At 36.0% G+C, this 19,466-nt stretch overlaps 1 protein-coding gene across 1 annotated transcript in view; it reads left to right on the top strand.

The window, feature by feature from the left end:
• Positions 1–19,466, top strand: part of TMC1 (transmembrane channel like 1) — a 152,096-nt gene that overhangs the window by 36,684 nt on the left and 95,946 nt on the right. Inside the window, exons 4-5 of the mRNA XM_069472117.1 lie at positions 2,311–2,473; positions 7,277–7,405. Coding sequence (XP_069328218.1) covers positions 2,311–2,473; positions 7,277–7,405 — 292 coding nt within the window. The remainder of the gene's footprint in view (positions 1–2,310; positions 2,474–7,276; positions 7,406–19,466) is intronic.

The following is a 19,466-nucleotide window of genomic DNA, read 5'->3' as shown; positions in this document are numbered from 1 at the left end:
ATGGATAAGATCATGTAATCTGCAAACAGATATTTTACTTCCTCTTTTCTTATTTGGATGCCTTTTTTTTTTTTTCTTTTTCTTGCCTAACTTTTCTGGCTAGGACTTCCAGTACTATGTTGAATAGAAGTGGCAAAAAATGAACATCTTTGCTTTTTCCCTGATGTTAGAGAAAAAGTTTTCAATTTTTCACTGTTGAGTATAATATTAGTTCTGGGCTTTTCTTATACAGTCTTTATTATGTTGAGGTAATTTCCTTCTATTTCTAGTTTGTTTAACATTTTTGTATGAAAGGATGTTCAATTTTGTCAAATGCTATTTCTATACCTATTGAGATGATCGTGTGATTTTTATCCTCGCTCGAGGTCAGGAGTTCCAGACCAGCCTGAGCAAGAGCGAGACCCCGTCTCTACTAAAAATAGAAAGAAATGATCTGGACAGCTAAAAATATATATAGAAAAAAATTAGCTGGGCATGGTGGCACATGCCTGTAGTCCCAGCTACTCAGGAGGCTGAGGCAGGAGGATTGCTTGAGCCCAGGAGTTTTGAGGTTGCTGTGAGCTAGGCTGATGCCCCAGCAGTCTAGCCTTGGGAACGGAGCAAGACTCTGTCTCAAAAAAAAAAAATTTTGATAAGTGGTATTAAAAGATAATTAAAAAAATAAAATTAGGACTAACACACATGTAAGAAGAATGTATTTGACTAATGAAGAAACTTGTGAGATGTTATAATCCATTCAAAGGAAAATCAAAAGAACAGACATTTATAGATCATAAATATTAAAATGATTGTGCCAATGGAGGCAGAACATTTTTTGGAAGGGGGCTTATCTCTCCATTGAATAGAGTTCAATGTCTACAGATAAGTGTTTTGCATTGCTAGTTAATAAATATCTATAATTTTCAGAGTTGTAAAAGAGCTGCCATAAATCACAATCAGATAACACAGACAGGTATGCTACAGACAATTCATAGTTTTCCAGTGAAGTATATTTTCCCCCTACAGTAGCTTCTATTTAAGAGGATAATAATAACTGTGAGTAATATCTGATTTTTTATCACAGTTTATTCTAAATGGCAAAAGACATTAAGGAGCAAGAGAAATGAAAGTGAAGTAGGAATGTATGTTATAGGCCTTGTGAAGGAAGGGACTGAATGATCTCTCTACCCTTTGCCTGGAATCTTCCTAAGAAGTTGCAGACATAAGAGGCATTAATTATTAGTTTGGTGAATAAAACAAAATAATGCTGCCATTAGTCTCAATTTTACATTAAATGTGTGTTATCTATTTCTATTCATAAAGGATAGAATGATCAAGCAAATGTGTATTTTGCCTTGCCTTGCCTTGCCTTTTCTCTTTTCCCCTCTCCTCCTCTCCCCTCCCCTCCCCTCTCCTCCCCTCTCCTCTCCTCTTCTTTCCTTTCCTTTTCTGACAAAGTCTCACTCTATTGCCCAGACTAGAGTGCAGTGGCATCATGATAGCTCATTGCAACCTCAAACTCCTGGGCTCAAGCAGGAGCCTCACTGCCTCAGCTGCCCTGGTAGCTGGGACTACAGGTGCATGCTATTATGTCTGGCTAATTTTCCTATTTTTTGTAGAGATAAGGTCTTGCTATGTTGCTCAGGCTGGTCTCAAACTCCTGGGCTCAAGTGATCCTCCTGCTTTGGCCTCCCAAAGTGCTAGAATTACAGGCATGAGCCAACATGCTAGGCCCTTTTTTTAAGGAAGGAACAAGAATATTCAGGAAATAAAAGAAATAAATATTTGGAATCAAGAATGAAGAAAATTTGAATTGAGAAAAATGTCAAGGGCTGAATGAATTTCTCCAAAATTATTCTACTTTGTAGTATTTTTTTTGTCATTCCTGTCCTTCATTCTAAGATAGAAGTGATAGTAAATGCATAGTGATTAATCACTCAACAATTATATGTTGGAATGGTAACCTCTAAAAGTGGACTTGATTTGAATGGTCTTAGAGTTCATGGTATGATACTAAATTTCAAGCCAATTAGTTACCTAATTAAATGAAGACTGGAACTATAGGGATTATTAAAATTTGGGGATCCACATGCACATATTTGAGTAGATGAACCACAAAGGAAATAAAAATCTACATAAATTTATTTAAATGAGAGGCAATGAAATATATATTTCATGATGCATCTTATTGGGATGTGGAGAAATGTTAGTTAGATTGTGGTGTCAGATGTGTGATACTAATTATGAACAAGTAAGAATAAAAATTGGTAGTGACAGAGAACACTTTCTGGTATCGCTCACTGAATCATCAACTGCTGTGTTTAGGCGAAGAGGAAGAGGAGGAAGATAAACTACCTCGAAGAGAGAGCTTGAGACCAAAGAGAAAACGGACCAGAGATGTTATCAATGAGGATGACCCAGAACCTGAACCAGAGGATGAAGAAACAAGGAAGGCAAGAGAAAAAGAGAGAAGGAGGAGGTTGAAGAGAGGAGCGTAAGTTTGTTCAGATATATCTGAAAGTGTTACTCATTCGAAAGAAGACCACACCTTTCAGACACTCTGTGACTTTAAAATTAGCAGTCAAAACTACTTTTAGAAAGACAGCCTTAATCTGATGCTGCCATTTTTCTCCACTTAATTAAACATATTTTAATAATTAAAATAGAATTAAAAATGAATATATATTAAAAATGGACCATGAGAAATGCACTTATGAAGGATCTAAACTGTCATAGCTCATTAAGATATTATAGTTAGCTTAAAATTATACCATTAATTTGTTATTTAGGTTAAGTAGAAACTCCTAAATAATGAACTCATGTTACTTTACCTTACAGAGCAGGAGTTGGCAAACTATGGCTAAATCCAGCCCAAGAGCTAATAATGTTTTTTATTAGTTTTAAAGGGTCATTAATAAAAACAAAAAATGAATATGGGACAGAGTAATGTAGCACTCAAAGCCTAAAATATTTACTATTTGGCCCTTTACAGAAAGAAAGTGTTTTGGCCTCTGTTACAAAGGATTTGGGTTGTCATTTCTTTTTTAATAAAACCCAGCATCATTCAGTTCCACCAGGACAACATTTTCCTGAACACTGACTTTGTGAGAAATAATATATTAAATGCTCTTTAGGAAAAATCCAAGAAATAATTTTCTTGTCTTTGCTTTCCAATTTTTTTTGGAAATTTGCAGATAGCAGGCAAGTAGGAAAAGTATAGCATGTAAAACACATCTAATAATAGAAGCCCTAGACCCACTGGAAAGGATTAAAGAGACAGCCAAGCTATTCTACAACTCAGATATAGTAGGGCCACGTGAATCACCATGAGGTGGTGGAATCTCCTTTAAACACTCTAAAACTTTAAGTGATGAAGAACTTTCTCATATGTCCTCCCCAAATGATATACTTCAGTACTCAATAGCTCTAACTATTATATTATTCCTTATAAATGATTGTTATTAAAAACAGCTATATGAAAATTTTGTCGGGTGGAGAAACTTGGTGTTAACAGATGATGGTTGCCTTTAGAATAATAGAGTATCCCCATCCATTTCCTGTTTTAGTTTATTTTAATTTTTGAATTTTCCTCCTCCTCTCTTTCTCCTCCTCTTATTTCTTTTCCTCCTCCTCCCCTTCCTCCTCAAGCTCCTCTTCTTTCTCTTTTGACTACCAAGGCATCACTTGGTTTTAAATTTTGACTCTGGTATTTTTTATTTATAACTTCTTTTCAAGTATTTTTATGCTTTATTCCTTTCAGAAAAAAGATGAAACACAATTTGAAGTCCCATGTATTATTATGATTGTTAGTTCTATTATTTTGTAGTAATAGTTCCTTATTAGCAAAGCTTTCCGCAGTGGTACTTCATTGAGAAAATATCACGAATAGACATGTGTGCATGATATAGGTTATGTTCCAAAATTTTCTTTTCTTTTCCAATTATGCCTCAGAAAAATCCTTCTAAAAAAGTGAATTGGACAAGAATTTTTCTGCCTTCTTGGTCTGCTTAGGGCCCTCCTGTCAACTGCTCAACCTCTAGAAAACGGTGCCATGTGAAGCAGCTGGGTCCCGTATCTGTGATAGTGTCTCTCCTTACTTAGCTGGGCCCACTTTCAATCTGATTTTGAGAAATCCACAGGCACTTGTGCCTTCTTACCTCCCACTCTTCCACATCACCAAATTTCGTCCCCACAGGTTTTGCAAATTGTATTGTTACTGCCACAATTTGTGGTGATACATTTTCTAGATTGTATCATAAATTATTTGTGATGATTGATAGTTCTATTTTCTATTTTAGGGTCTACTTTCTATTGTTCATTTTCAAGATATGGCATTTTATTTTAAGAAAATGTAGGAGCAAATATATTTTGAGGAAGATTCGTAGGCAAATCAGGGCACATTTATTTAGTTTAATTAATTCAAGGTCTTTTTTATTTAAATGTTCAAACAATGCCTCAGGGAATTTCCCTTGCACTGACACAACATTTGAAACCAACTAAAACCAAGGTTGTAATGCTAACTATCTTTGGAGACAGTTAAGAAACACTGCCTTGTTAGACATTTTGGAGTATTTCCAGTAATATTACAGGCTTTTGCTGACCCAGTTTTAAGTGAATAAGTAAAATATTCATAGCAGTGTGAAATTTAGCATATTATGCCTTCTTTTTCCTAACAACTGTTGTTTAAATAAATCAAACTTAAGATAGAAAGTCATTCTTGCACAGATTAGCCTGAAATTTTAGAAGATGAGGCATGCCTATACTATATCCTTTCAATATAATTAGCCCTTTCTTTGAGTGGGTTCTAGAAAAGCAGGGTCCCTGTAATGCTAGAGAGAGTAATAGTTTCATTACTTGCATATTTGAAGGTAACTTATCTGTCAACAACTATACCCTGTAGCACAGTATGATCCGCCTAGAGAAATCAACAATTGACAAAAACCACTTAAAAAAATAGACAGTTATGAATCATTTATTGTAGGAATAAATGTCTTTACATACTATGATAATCTTGGAGGGCATTGTTTATATTTTAGTATACTTTGAGCACTGGGTTTGTGATGATAACTCTGAGTCACCCAGAAAAGTTCTGCACATGTATATTTATTCAATAATTATTTATCCAGGTCCACTTCTGTGGAAGGTAGTCTTTGCCAATTTCTTTGGGACACTTGGATGTGAATTTGCCTGCAATCTCTTAAAGTCCATAATATTAATAGTAAGAGAGAGGCCACTTAGATATAAATTATTATGAAATAAGACAGGATATATGTGTCAGAGAAGAAGTGCAAATAAAGTGGTTTAGTGTCTCAGAGAAATGAAAACTGTTCTCAGAGGGATAATTAGAAAGGGGATTATTAAAGACCCTTCAAATGAATTTTAAAGGAATCTGAATTTGTATAGGCTAAACAGACACAGTATTTAATTAGTGTTAGAAAGGTTTCCATTACATGATTTCTAAAAATACTTGTAGGTTTAATTACATGGCAAATCCACACATCAAATACATTTGTGTTTCATTCTTTGATGATGGTAGATTAAATGAGATGCTGCTTTATATATGATTCTTAATGAAAGTTAAGTAATGTCAAGTTTTAAGATACTTATGTATAAACATCACAAGTTATTTTGAAAGGGTGGGCAATTGAAAGGTGTAAAACATCAAGCAATTCAATTATTAATCTTAAAGCATTTTTTGCTTTCTAATTGACTCCATTATTGATAATTTTTTGGCATCTATTTTCTTTTATTTTTGCTAGTTTTGTAAAGATATTAGTGAAACAATTATCTATATAATTTAGAGTTATTTCTATATCTGCATGGAAAAAATTTTAATCATTTTTATTAAAACATATCTTTTCCCCTTAGACAAACCAATTCACATATCATTCTAATTGGCAAATAAAGAAAAACCCCATGAATATGATGTATTAACAGTAAAAAAAAAAACCTCAAGTATTTTATGTCATGCTGTAGAGCAACATAGGCTTTTATATAATGAACACCAAATAATTAAAACAGTAACAAACTAATGGTAATCAGAGCTGTGTCCTAGTAGAGTGTACTTCCATAGTTCTTTTGAACTAGGATTATTATTCTAAGCAAAATATTTGAATTGTCTAAAAACAAACTGTCATAAGAAGTATTGTTTTAAAGGGTTCATATGAATTTTTGTTTTGGTAATCATGGCATAATTAAAAACTATAGGTTGGTGGCAAAGGGGATTGAAAGTCATTTTGTAGGGTGGGCTGTAAAACTGTGGACGTGTCCTCCTGTTCCTCAGCTAGAACTTTAAAAAATAGCTTTTACCATATTCCAACTGTGTCTAGTCATGAGCTTAATGAAGAACAAAACATGTTTCTGAGTACGACTGAATTGGATTACAATTTCTTTATCAGTCAGGTGCCCAGCCCATCAGTCCCAGCCCCAGTACCACAGTATTAGGTCTAGAAGAATGTGTTTGAAGTTAAGAGACAATAGCTTAATAACTGAGACAATCCGTAGCCAAAAAAATTGATCTCTACAATATGGTATAGCCTTCTTCAATTTACAATTATGTTGCTAATGCTTAGATTTTGTTTTCTTTGAATTCTGGACCTGATGGTATTTTTTGTAATACTAGGAACACAGAGGAGAAAAAATACATTTCATGCTCAATAAGGAACTCCAATTCCTTTGAAGATCTCTTCAAAGGATTCACTGCCACTAAATATATTTCAAGTTGAATTTTATCACTTGAAGTTCTGAGTTTAATTAACAGATTAGCTTACCTTTGAGAAATAGATTTTTATTTTTCCTTATTTCAATTTCTCTCTCTCTCTCTCTCGCTCTCTCTCTCGAGACAGGGATAACAAAATTTTTATGGGTACTTCAAAGACATCTTCACCTCCAATTTATTGTCTTTATTGAAAAATAAAGTATTTAAATGAAGTGTAGAATTGGTGGAGGAAGGTATACAAAGGAACAGAGAAGAGAGGGAAATATCTTGATAGATCTGTAACTATTCTTTCCATAGATTTTCCCTGTCTGAGAGTTTGAGGCTCTCGACATAAAAGAACAGCTTAGTTCCAGGAAATCAGAAGGCAAACACTATTGTTCAATGTCATAATAATTCCAGTAATCCTGCACTGGTGTTCAGATATCAGTTCTAATGCTTATGAGGATTATATGAGGTCTTAACACTGACTAAATACAGTCAAATTTTGAAAAATGGGATAAATATCTGATATCAATCTTCCTTAAGTTTGAAAGTCAAGCAAAGCTTAACTTTATTAAGATTTTTTTTTTTCTTTTAAAGGGAAGAAGAAGAAGAAATTGATCAAGAGGAATTGGAAAGATTGAAGGCTGAGTTGGATGAGAAAAGACAAATGATTGCTACTGTCAAATGTAAACCTTGGAAGATGGAGAAGAAAATTGAAATTCTCAAGTATGGTATCACCTTTTATAAGTAGAAACACTTTCTTTGATATTGATCTCCTAAATCTCCCGAAGTCTTATATATTATAGATAACACTGTATATATCACATATGTATAAAATACTCATATCATTATTTATAATGCTCACAGTCATAAGACCACATATAGCATATTTCTGCATATATATACATACATACATGTATAAACATATGTATGTCTCATATCACTAGAGCTACTGGGCTAATGATTATAAATTGTAAACAGCTATGAGAAATTGTTGGGGGTCTTATAACTTCTGTGGTCACCTTTAATCATTTGTTCTTTAAACTGGAGTTTCCTTAGTTTGACACATTCATTACCATCTCTCTGAAGGAAATTATATATTTGAATTTTACAAGTCTGTGTGAATTGCACACTCTTGTTTCTCTGCAGGATCCTGGTCTCAAATGATCTTTTCGAGTGACAGCTCACATTAAAACGCAGGGAGGATGCTAAGCCAACAGAACAACAAATAGGATTCCAATTAAGGGTTATGCTAATAGCTATTCCCTGAACATGTCAGTGACCCAATTTCAGTCTTGTGTTGACTGCTGATGTGGGTGCAAACACATTCAGAGCACACACATGTATGAATTCCTCATAGGCAAAATCAAATGATTATCCCATTGTGGGGAGGAGATTCACCCCTGAGGATCACACTGTATTTCCTTGCCCTGGTGGCTGCAGCGGGAGGAAGGGACGTAGAAAAGGGAACATGTCTGTGATAACAGGCATGTTTGTATCTTTCAATTTTGTCTTAGATTGCTTTTTTCCATAAACTAATTTTATAGATGGTGGTAAGTTTCCAAAACTATACCCATATGAGCCTATTTAACTAATAATGCTGTAAAAATGATAGTATAGTATTATAGTCTCTGATGATGAAAAAAAGAACTGGAGTATCAGGATAATTCACTGTGCGTCTCGGTTCTGCAAGAGCTTGTGTGTTATTTAAAGAAATCGCTTAACCTCCTGGAGCCTCAGGTATCTCCTAACCAAAAGAAAGGAAGACATTATATGTTTTTTGTTTCTTTTTAAAATTTTATTATTTTTTCTTGTGGCAAAATATACGTAATGTAAAATTTACCATTTTAACCATTTTATGTATTTTTATTTATTTATTTATTTTATTTATTTATTTTTTTTTTTTTTTGAGACAGAGTGTCGCTTTGTTGCCCAGGCTAGAGTGAGTGCCGTGGCGTCAGCCTAGCTCACAGCAACCTCAAATGCCTGGGCTTAAGCAATCCTACTGCCTCAGCCTCCCGAGTAGCTGGGACTACAGGCATGCGCCACCATGCCCGGCTAATTTTTTTTTTTCTATATATATTTTAGTTGGCCAGATAATTTCTTTCTATTTTTAGTAGAGACGAGGTCTCGCTCATTGCTCAGGCTGGTCTCGAACTCCTGACCTTGAGCGATCCACCCGCCTCGGCCTCCCAGAGTGCTAGGATTACAGGCGTGAGCCACCGCGCCCGGCCTATTTTATGTATTTTTATAATAGTAATTTTTCTTTTTTTGTCAACCTTTTAAAAGTGGGAAATCTTACATAAAAAATCCAGATGTCTGGCTTCTCATGGGCAAGAGGAAGATTTGGTGCCACATTCCTACAAGAAAATAACAGCTGGGGCTAAGCAAGAACTGCCCCTGTTAACAGGGCACTCACTCTTCAGCTTGCACTGTTCCCAAACAATCTGTAATCACTTGTGTATGCTATTTGGCTGGACATAGCTGGGGGACAAGCTCAGTGTGTTACTAAGACAGTGATTCAGACCTTCAAAGCCAAAGTCAGCTTCCGGAATGGAAGCAGAAAGTTAGGCCCAGAAGAGAAACAACTGTGGCTTTTCACCTATCAGCAAAGTTCACCATCTTGGGATGTTTTTCTATGGCCAGCAGTGGTTCCTGCTTTGTGGGTGCACCTGTAGATTCCAGCTGGTGCCAGTGGCTATGACCAGCCTAATGTTCTTGGTGTCAGCCTCTGTGATGAAGTTGTTGGTACTAAAGTGCCCGACTTGTCTCTCTTTGTAGGTTTTTGAATACTGTATTGAGCTTCTCACCTATAGATTCCAACCACATTATCAAAACAAGTGGTCAATATGTCATGGTACAGATCCGTAAATGTTTTTTTATCCAAATCTTACCAATGCGTGGGAGTCAGACAGCTTTCCCCTCCACCTTTTATTTATTTCAGAGATATCTAACTCTGAGAATGTTTCTAAGGATTATGTTATTCTTAGAATTAGCCTCTAGTAGTTGCTCCTGGCTGCCTATGAAATTGAAGACACTCGGCTCAGTATAACTGGAACAGATGCTCTGATCACAGGTTTGGATCTGTGTCTGGGTTCCAAGGCTTCCCTTCTCATTCTGGAGCCATAAAAACTTGCAGAACATCTAAAATGGATTTTATAGAGGGTCAGGGTTTTAAAAAATGTTTTAGAACAAAGCCTCAGGAATGATGGCTTATGGTTCTGAGGATGTTGTGGGACACTTGAGGATGGTTTTCACATTTTTAAAGAATGTCTACCACTAGGAACATGAGCATGCTCAGGGCTTAGGGTCTACAGTGGGTTGCTATAGGTAGTGCTGTGTAGTCAAGAAGCTCTAGGAATTGGTTGTGAATCCATATGAACTCTCAAACATGGCTCAGGAACTGGAGTTCAGCATTTTCAAGGTAGGAGAGTTGGCTCTAGAGAGCCAAAGGGAAGCCACCTCCCTGCTACCATCACCATTCTATTTTTCACTGTTTATTAATATAGTTTCACACATTCATGTAGCCTTAAATCTATTGAATACTAATATCTGGGTGGAGGGGCAGGTATGTATGGTCCAGATCAGAAATGTGAATTTTTTTTGTTCTAAAAATATTGATAAACAGTCAGGATTGAGAGCCACTATTTACAATTTTAAGAAACAGAAAACTTCGTTAAGCAGGACATTCTGCTCTGGGATGGTTTATTAAATGACTGAGAATACAGGTCGGGGGCAGGAGGAGAAATGGACTTCCCAATTATTTGAAAGTCAATTCCTATTTTTTGTTAATTACCTAATTTTAAAATATCCATCCGTGAGAATGTTAAGTATAATGTGTTTTTAGGTTGTTCACGGTTTAACTAAGAAGTTGGATGACTAACCAGGTCTTTCCTACCTATAAGAGAGGGTGGCACTAACTTGGTAGCAGCCACCATAGGTAAAATAAAACACTCAGGTGGAAAATAACGGATCTAGTTATTACTCATCTTGAAACCTAAACCTGTAACTACATCAGAACATTATATGTGGTAAATTAAAAGCCCCCATGACTGAACTTAAAACCACCTTGAGCCACCACTGAACAAAACCACCTTGTTTTGTTACAGTAGAATAGATTTTGGACTGAAAATCAAGACACTTGGGCTTGGACCGAAGCGTTACCTCGAACTTCTTTTTGAGCCTCAGTTTATTTATTTATAAAACAATAGACTGGATTGTGGCCCATGGTTTTCAAACTGCTATCCTCTGAAGTCAAGTAGTTTGGTGAAATCAATTCAGACCAAGGGAGGCAGAGCTCAGAGGGAGGGCCACCCAGCCATGATGCCAGCTTCGGGAACAGACCTACACAATGCACTTCCATATAAAGCATTCATTTGAAGAAAGAATGCTTCTGTGGCTATTAAAATAAAGACCAGTCTTTAAAAACCCACTTAGCTGGATATGTAAAGATGCCTATTTTGGAGAGGGGAAAGTACTAACGTTTCATGAGTTCACAAGTTAGGATAGAGAAATACTCCAAGTATACTTTGCATGGAATTGACTCTTGGGTATGCAGTATTTTAAAATGATTTTATTTTGATAACAAAAGCATTTATTTAGCTATTATACTGATTGCTTTAATTTCTGAGCTTTGTAGCACCCTGATCTGATGTTTCTGGGAGTTATCCATTGGCTGACTAGGCCTGGTGATTTATTAATGAGACACCCAGTAAGGCCAAGAAAGATATCCTTAGGATTTCATTTACACTTAAGCAGGTGCTTGAAACTGTCAGCCAGCCATTAAGGTAACTTTCCTCCTTACTCAATCTCCCTTCATCTTTCCGCACTTCTTTTTTTAAAATTTATTTTTAAATTTTATTTTGTTTTTTAGTTTTGGTTGGGGGAGCTAATACACTTCTAGGAAAGTGAGAACAGACCACGGTTGATTTCCTCTCATGGAGCCATCTGGAAAAACTTTGGGAAAACTATCCTTTTGGCTCCCGTGCTCACCCCTTTGTCTCTACTTTTGATCTCCAGCTGAAGATTTTCATGGGCAAGATTCATGGTTTATGCTTTAGTTCACAAAGCTCTTTCCTTCATCTGTCATTGGGAAGGAATGAGATATTCCACACAAGAGGACTTTTACACTTGTGAACACACCACCAGCACAACCTTCAACTGTTTTGGATTCCTTTTAACCAGTAACTCACGGAAGCATAGGCCTTCAGTTCTTGTACATTACAGGTGTCTTGAGTATAGTGCTTTTTTATCTGAAGAATGGAGAATCTATAGTCAATCAGTACATCTGGATTTTGTCAATCAAAATGTGATATTCACGTTCAATTTTTCTACTATTGAATAAGTCCATACCGGGTGTCAAGCATCATGCTGTGGGAAAGTTTCTTAACCCCGACATCCTTGAGTTTCCTCACTATGAATGGAGACAAAAGTAGTATTTCTTCCTAGAGGTATTGTGAGAAGATTTAATCAGTTAGACATAAAGCACATAAAATGGTGCCTGGCACATAGTAATCATTTTATACACATTAGCTATTATTATTTTACTAACATAATTTAATTTATCCCTATCCCTCTTTAAGGTAGGTTTTATTATTTTGACTTTACATGTAAGGAAACTGAAGCTCTGAGAGGATGGGTGATTGTTTATGGTCAGACAACTAATAAGTGCTAGAGCTAAGATTTAAACTTGTCGTGTGGAAAATTACCTTGATACAGTGGCCATCTCTAAGTACCTTATCAGGCAAGCACTGCCAGAAGTCACAGGACTAAAGGTGCACAGACCAAATTAAAATGCTCAAATCATATGGTTTATTAAGTTTATTTAAAGCACAGTGAGAAGTGAGGGGAGACAGGTACATTAAGACACTTGGGAAAGTGGCAATAGAGCAAGATTGTGGGCAATAGAATGACACTTCTGTATCCTGGGTTTTGCAGTGTTCATTCCCTGTCTGTCTCGTCCTGCTGATGGTGTGGCTAAGAGGACTGACGTCCCAAAGGGGCCCACAGAACAAAGATGAGTTGGACAATGATAGGTACTTACTGCATTGGAATGACTGACACAAGACAAGTACACCGCACCATAGCGGTAGCTTGTCGGTTAGCCTGTGGAAATGCCATAGGTTGTATCTGCATTTCTGGGGCAGAGCACATGTGAGAGGAAAAGAACCAAACCGGATGACATCAGTGGGTAGTTAAGTTAGCAGTGACAGGTATACAGGTCCCAAAGTGTAAGGATAATGACTTGGTCTTTCCACCACTTTCTAACTATAATATTCTTATTTGTTCATCGCATCTTCTATTTTCTGTCTTTCTTTGGCAGGTATTGCAGGTTACTAACTCATCCACTGTCTGTACTGGACACATCAATTATGCGTATGTGTCACATGCTGCATGTTTACTTATTAGCTATATTTAACACATCCTATGTGCAAGACCAGCAACATAATTTGCAGGATCTAGTGCAAACTCTAAGTGTGGGGCTACTTGTTCAAAAATAATTAGAAATTTCAAGATGGTGAAGGAAACCAGAATGTCTCACCTCTAAATATGCCTCTTTGACATAAATATTTTTGAACTAAAGGCAATTAAGAAGCAAATGCAGAAAAGCTCTGTGCCGCCTGTGTTTGCCTAAAAGCAGGACCGAGAATTACAAAAGCAAAAGATCTTTCTACCATCCTCCTCCCTTTTCCCACCTAAAGATAAGATGTAAATTGTCTTTCACAACCTTTATCAGCTCAGAGACAGCACCAGAAAGATCTGGAACAGACTTTACTGCTTCCCACCGTTTTCCCTCCTTTGGAAGCCTGGGACTGTCTTTCCTCTTTGTCCTGTCACTTCTCTACCGTGTATTGCTCTCTGTTGAAGATTTTATGTAAGCTGGGACTCTAAGCCACTGCCTTGAGTTACCTTTTTCCCACGTGATATGCACATTAATAAACTTGCTTGTTTTTCTCTTGTTAATCTGTCTTTTGCTGCAGGCATCTGTCCTAGTTACAAACTTATGAGCATTGAGGAAAATTATAATTTACCCTCAACAGTGGGGGCAACGGCAGAGCAGTAAACCAAGCACAGGGCCCATGTCAGTGTGGGGCCCTGTGTGACAGCACAGGTCACAGGCCTATGAAATTGTCTCTGCCTATGAGTTTGGCCTGAATATTATGAGCCAAGAGTTTACTTATTATCTATGCTGATAAATTATTACTTTTAATAAGTTCCATTTACTCCAATAGCAGAATGCAATGGCCTCAAATAATTTAGCAAATGCATATTACACAATGCAACTCTATATAACTCCAAGACAGTGTTCATGCACTTATAACCATGGTTTTCTTTTTAAATACTATTTGAACACGTGATCTCCATGTTCAAAGCCTTCAATGTCTGACCAGTAATTAACAAAGTTTAGAAGCTTTTGCTTAAGAGATCAGTGAGCTCCACAACCTGAATTCCAGCTCCGTTTCCAAATTGACCTCTAATTAGTTATTGATGATTTTGATCATGAGATTTTTGGAGATGGACAAAACCAACTCCAAACTTTTTTGAGTGTTTACTCCAGATCAGATTCTGTGCTAGATGTTGTACACATGAACATATTTAACTTATTACCTTATGTAACCTTGAAGTTAGAAAGTTATTCCCATTTCACAGATGAGAAAATTGTGACTGACAGAGGTAAAATAGCTTCACATGGCTAATAATGATGAGGGTAAAGATTAAAATCCTGATTCCTCCATTTCCAAAACCTCATGCTTGTCCTATAGTGCTATACTTCTTATTTGAACCATGTTTCCCAGTGACATGAGTTTAATCTTCTCTGGGCATGCCAGGTACATTCTATCACTTCATTCCAGTCTCCTCTCCATTTTTTTTTTGGTGTCCTATGCTTCTTCCAGGCATGAATTTATCTCCCCTCTGAGGTTCTTTCTCTGCCAGCTCCTGTAGAAATCAAATTCAAATAAGCTCTCCTTATTATACATTTGTCTTTCTTGTTATGCTGCATTGTGTTGCATTTTTTTAAACTGCATGTAAATCTTTTTCCTTTCAGAATAGATTTTGAGCTCCTCAGGACACAAAAGGTGTCTTGTAGCTCTTTATTTTCTCAAGGCCAATCACAGTGCTCTGGACATTATCAACTGTCAATTAACGTTTCATGTGTGGGTGACAATGTTAATGCTGATCTCTTTTTTTGCTGGACACTCACTCCTGAGACAAGAGAACAATTAACATGACTGGGTTGTTTAAAGGGCCTGCATGAATAGGTGGGTAAAGGGCAGGGTTGTACTAGCAAAAAGCCCTGATTTGTAGGGTTTGCCCATTTCCATTGTGTAAATACTTCCACTATGGCCAATTTCAAGCAATCAACAGTTGAGAGCCAGCTCATAAACTTCCTGAAAATTTAACAATCAGTGGCTTGTGTGAGCCAGTATGGTCAACTTCAGCACCTCTTTGGAGGATTCTGATAATGCCCTTTAATTAACTAGATTTATGTTAGAGGGAGCTAATCTGGAACCACTGAGAGCAGAGGTTAAAGTAAAAGAACTGTTTGCTATTTAATCTGTAGTCAACTATGAAATCCTTGATTTAGAGCTGCCTGTGAAAAGGACAAACAATATTCTATAATTTCAGGACTCCAGATAAAGGCCCAAAGTGCATTAATGACTTCTTATCCCAGTCTATCTTACCACTCTGGTAAATGTCTTTCATTTTATGTTTTAGAATTTTCTCCCAAATCTTTCAGCATGCATAGAGAATTTTAGTCTTTCTCTTATCTCCTCCTCCTCTTCTGCCCATTTCCCTCTTTTTAAAATCCATCTTAAAGAGGAAAATTTTATTCAAGAAAAATCAATTCTTGATTGAGATCAGAAATCTCTTGTCATTCACCTTAGAGTTCATCTGCCACAATCGCCTGCCTCATCATTTTCATTGTACTAAAATACATTTTTCCAACTACCAAGTAGCTTGCATCTTATACATTTCTACTAAACAAGAACAATGTTCCTGACAATTTTCTTTATTAGGATTTAGCTTATTGATATTTGCAGTATTATTATGAGTGTGATCAATTTTAGTAATGCTTTTCAAAAAATATTTTTTTTTGCATTTGCATGTTTTAGAAACTTTCTCAATTGTTAAGGAAGTTAGCTCTGAAACATGGGATAAATATAACTTTTGTTTACCAATAATTCTCCTTCCTTGTGCCAGGAATTGTTTAACAATTGACTGCCACACTAGAAAAAAAAATTTCCCTGGGGCCACAGTGTTTTATTAAAACAAAACGATCCTTTCTAATTTATTATTTTTTTTATTGTTTTCTGTGCATGAGTTATATGCAATGCATGTTTTATGCATGCATGACCATGTTTTATGAATGGTCAATATTAATTATAACAATAAGAACATCAATAAGTAAGATTTTCACGAACCAACTTCAGGGTTTTGCTTCTCACAGCCCTGGGCTCAAAACTAGCCTGAGTTAAATACAACTCACACAGATGTCAGTGTGTTAATCTTTCTTAGCTGTACTACACCATTTTCCCATAGTTACCTGGAGATGCTCTTGTCTTCACTTTGGCTTGTCAGGTAGCCCATAGGGATACTGTTCTTATTTCTTTTAGAAAGTTGTGGAGCCATTTGTTACTCTTCTGACTACCTCAAAATCTCAAGCACATGGCCTAGTTAAATCAGCTTGAGGTTCTGCCCAGATGGTTAGTGGAAGTGTATTAATCATTGGAAAAATGAGTCTAAAAATGATAATATTCAAAGATGTTTTTCAATATTCTTGGCAATCAGGCTTATTCACTAACTTCCACAAACATTTAATTATCCAGAATTCAAATAACCCTATCTTAATTTTCTGCTACTATAATAGAATACCACAGCCTGGATAATTTATAAAGAAAGAGATTTGTTTAGCCCACAGTTCTGGAGGTTGGAAAGTCCAAGAACATAGCGCTGGCATCTGGTGAGCGTCATCCCATGGTGGAAGGCATCATGTGGTGAGTGAGCCCATGAGACAGAGAGAAATGGGGCCACACTTATCCTTTTATCTGGAGACCCCTCCCAATATAACTAGCCCACTCCTGCATAACAGCATCAATCCTTTCATGAGGATAGAGCTCTTATGGCCTAATAGTCTTAAAGATCTTACCTCTTAATACTGTTACAGTGGTAATTAAGTTTCTAACACATAAACTTTGGAGGATGTATTCAAACCATAGCAAACCCTAAACTTCAAATAAACAGAGGTTTTTTTTTTTTTTTTTTTACAGTACAGTACAAAATAATAATAATTAATAAATAAATACTAGACATAAGAAAGTTCTAAAGTTTTCTTACAGGTAGAGGAAGTGTGATTACTATCATCTTAATTGCATTTCTTCGTACCCTATTTCTTACAGTAATACCAGTCAATGTATTATATACAGTAAGATCCACTGGATCAGTTTACTCAGCTTGCCAGAGCATACTACTTCCCAACAATTGTTGATAAATCACAATTTATCAAACTTGCACTCTTTAGAATTTTAGTTATCAGTAACAGCAAATTTTCACAACTTTTATTAGACTATCTGTAATATATTCTTTGAAAGATAATTAAAAGGAAAAACACATTAGTTATCACAAAATTATCTAGGAATGCTCTTAAATACATTTAACTCAATACATTAACAGTAAAAGCAAAGCAAACATGCATCTAATAAGCACAAAATGAGATTAATTAGAGAAATAGATCCTTGCTGTTTTGAGGAAGGATTATCCAGATCTCAGGTAGGGTATTTCTTGTGAAGATAATCCTTTTTTTCTATCAAGTAAAGGTAACAGTCAAGGCATTTTGAGGATGACTTTCTATATATGACCAAGAAATGGCAAGTGGGATACTTTTGGGGGGGCTTCAATAAACATGCTGTAAGATAAAAATAGTTAAGCTTTATTAAGATGCATATACTAAAATAAATTTTTGGAGAAACTTGTATTAGAATATCACAACAAATTGCATAAGAGGAAGAAAGGGGAATAGTTTTATGTTTCCAATAGAATGAGTCTAAGATTCTCTTCTGCAGTCATAAAAATTAGAGATTTTTAAATAATATCAACCACTTCTTTCAAATAGTTATATTGATGTTTTTGCAATATATATGCATGAGTTTACATATGCACATGTGTATATATATGTGTGTATATATTAATATAATGTATATACATACAAAGGCACTTGTATCTACATAAAGATAGGTGATTCTTTGGATGAATTAATTTTTATATTTTATGCATACCCTGTCATTGTATTTCTTGACTGGTGCTTGGTCACAGGGATCAGGAAAGGTTAGAAGGGAGGCTACAGAAGGACACTGTGAAATATTAACACTCTAGTCAATTTGGCAGGACAGGCAGTTCAGATAGGGAACATAGTGCTCTGTGAATGACCTCACCTAAGTTGTGTTTCCCAAGTGCTTAGGACAGTGTGGCAAACAACCAAATTTACCAGGTAGCCCTGATAATTTGCAGAGCCGACTGAACTGCCATCATTTTAAACCATCCTTTTAAATTTCTTGCCCACTCTTAGATCAAAAGGCAGACCACACAGTTCTAACAGAAAACTCAGGCTTTCTGTTGGAACAATTTAGATCTGGCACAATATCACCACACATTTTGAAAAACAAAATGTATAATGTTTAGAAATATTTAAGAGTATAAATACGAACACACAGATATTGTGCAAAAACACCATACCCAAACTTTCAAAGCCGAGTGCTGCTTTCCTCTGAGGCAGCACCCTGTGACTTTCTGTTTCGCAGTATTCAGAATTCATTAGAACGTATTTAACTAGAATGCACATGAGCCAAGCAAAATTAGTGCAGTCTGTCTACCACGCCACATAAATGGCCTTGTGAAGAGCAGAATGTTAATACTTCTAAGAATATGAGATTGTGTGTGTGATTCATGGTGGAAATATCACCTTTGTTGGAGAAATCCCTGCATCTAATGCCTTGAAATGACTTTCTCTGCCTACCTGAATTCCATCAGCCCTTTAGCACCCCAACTGAACTCTTATCTCATATAGTATCTTCACCAACTCTCAAGCCCCCCTGTTGTTGTCCCCTTTCTTTTCTCTTCAAGGCTGGCTTGAATTGTGATATAACTTCATTATGGGCCTATATCTCATTTTTCTTAGTAGAATATAGGCTTCAGAAAGGAATCTACATATTTCTTTGATTTCTTTCAAACACTTAATACATTGCTAAAAACATAAAACACACTCAGTAAATATTTTGGAAAAAAATTACTAAGTAAATGAAAGAATGATAGAAATAAAATTAATTTGTTTATTGACCAGAATTTCAGATGTGTCCACCTCATAGCTGTGTATAGAAATCTAGTTAGTAAGATTTGTTATGTAGATTCCTCTGGTGTCCTCTCTGGACTGATGAGTCTAGTGTTGTCTCTAGTGATTAACTTCTGTCCTTCCTGGTGAGAGAGGAGGTAGGTCACCTTTACAAATGTATTGTTTTTAGGCAAATAGGGGGTGGGCAGAGAGCTTTTCTTGTATCTACTTCTTCTCAATTGCCTTTAGTTCAAAATAATCTTTGTGTTATATTTTTTGGCACATTTTTGGCATAATATGGCACACAATCCTTATTGGGCATATCTTACAGTGTCATATTCTACTACCCTTTAATTGTCTCTGCTAACAATAGTACAATCTTCAGATATTTTGGTTTTCTTCTACGGAAGAAAGCCGATTGTGCTGTGACCAATAGTTAAAAATCAGCTCAAGCTTTTAGCT

The sequence above is a fragment of the Eulemur rufifrons genome, chromosome 7, assembly GCF_041146395.1.
Source record: "Eulemur rufifrons isolate Redbay chromosome 7, OSU_ERuf_1, whole genome shotgun sequence".
Classification (NCBI taxonomy): Eukaryota; Metazoa; Chordata; class Mammalia; order Primates; family Lemuridae; genus Eulemur; species Eulemur rufifrons.
This window is presented reverse-complemented; position numbering and strand designations above follow the sequence as displayed.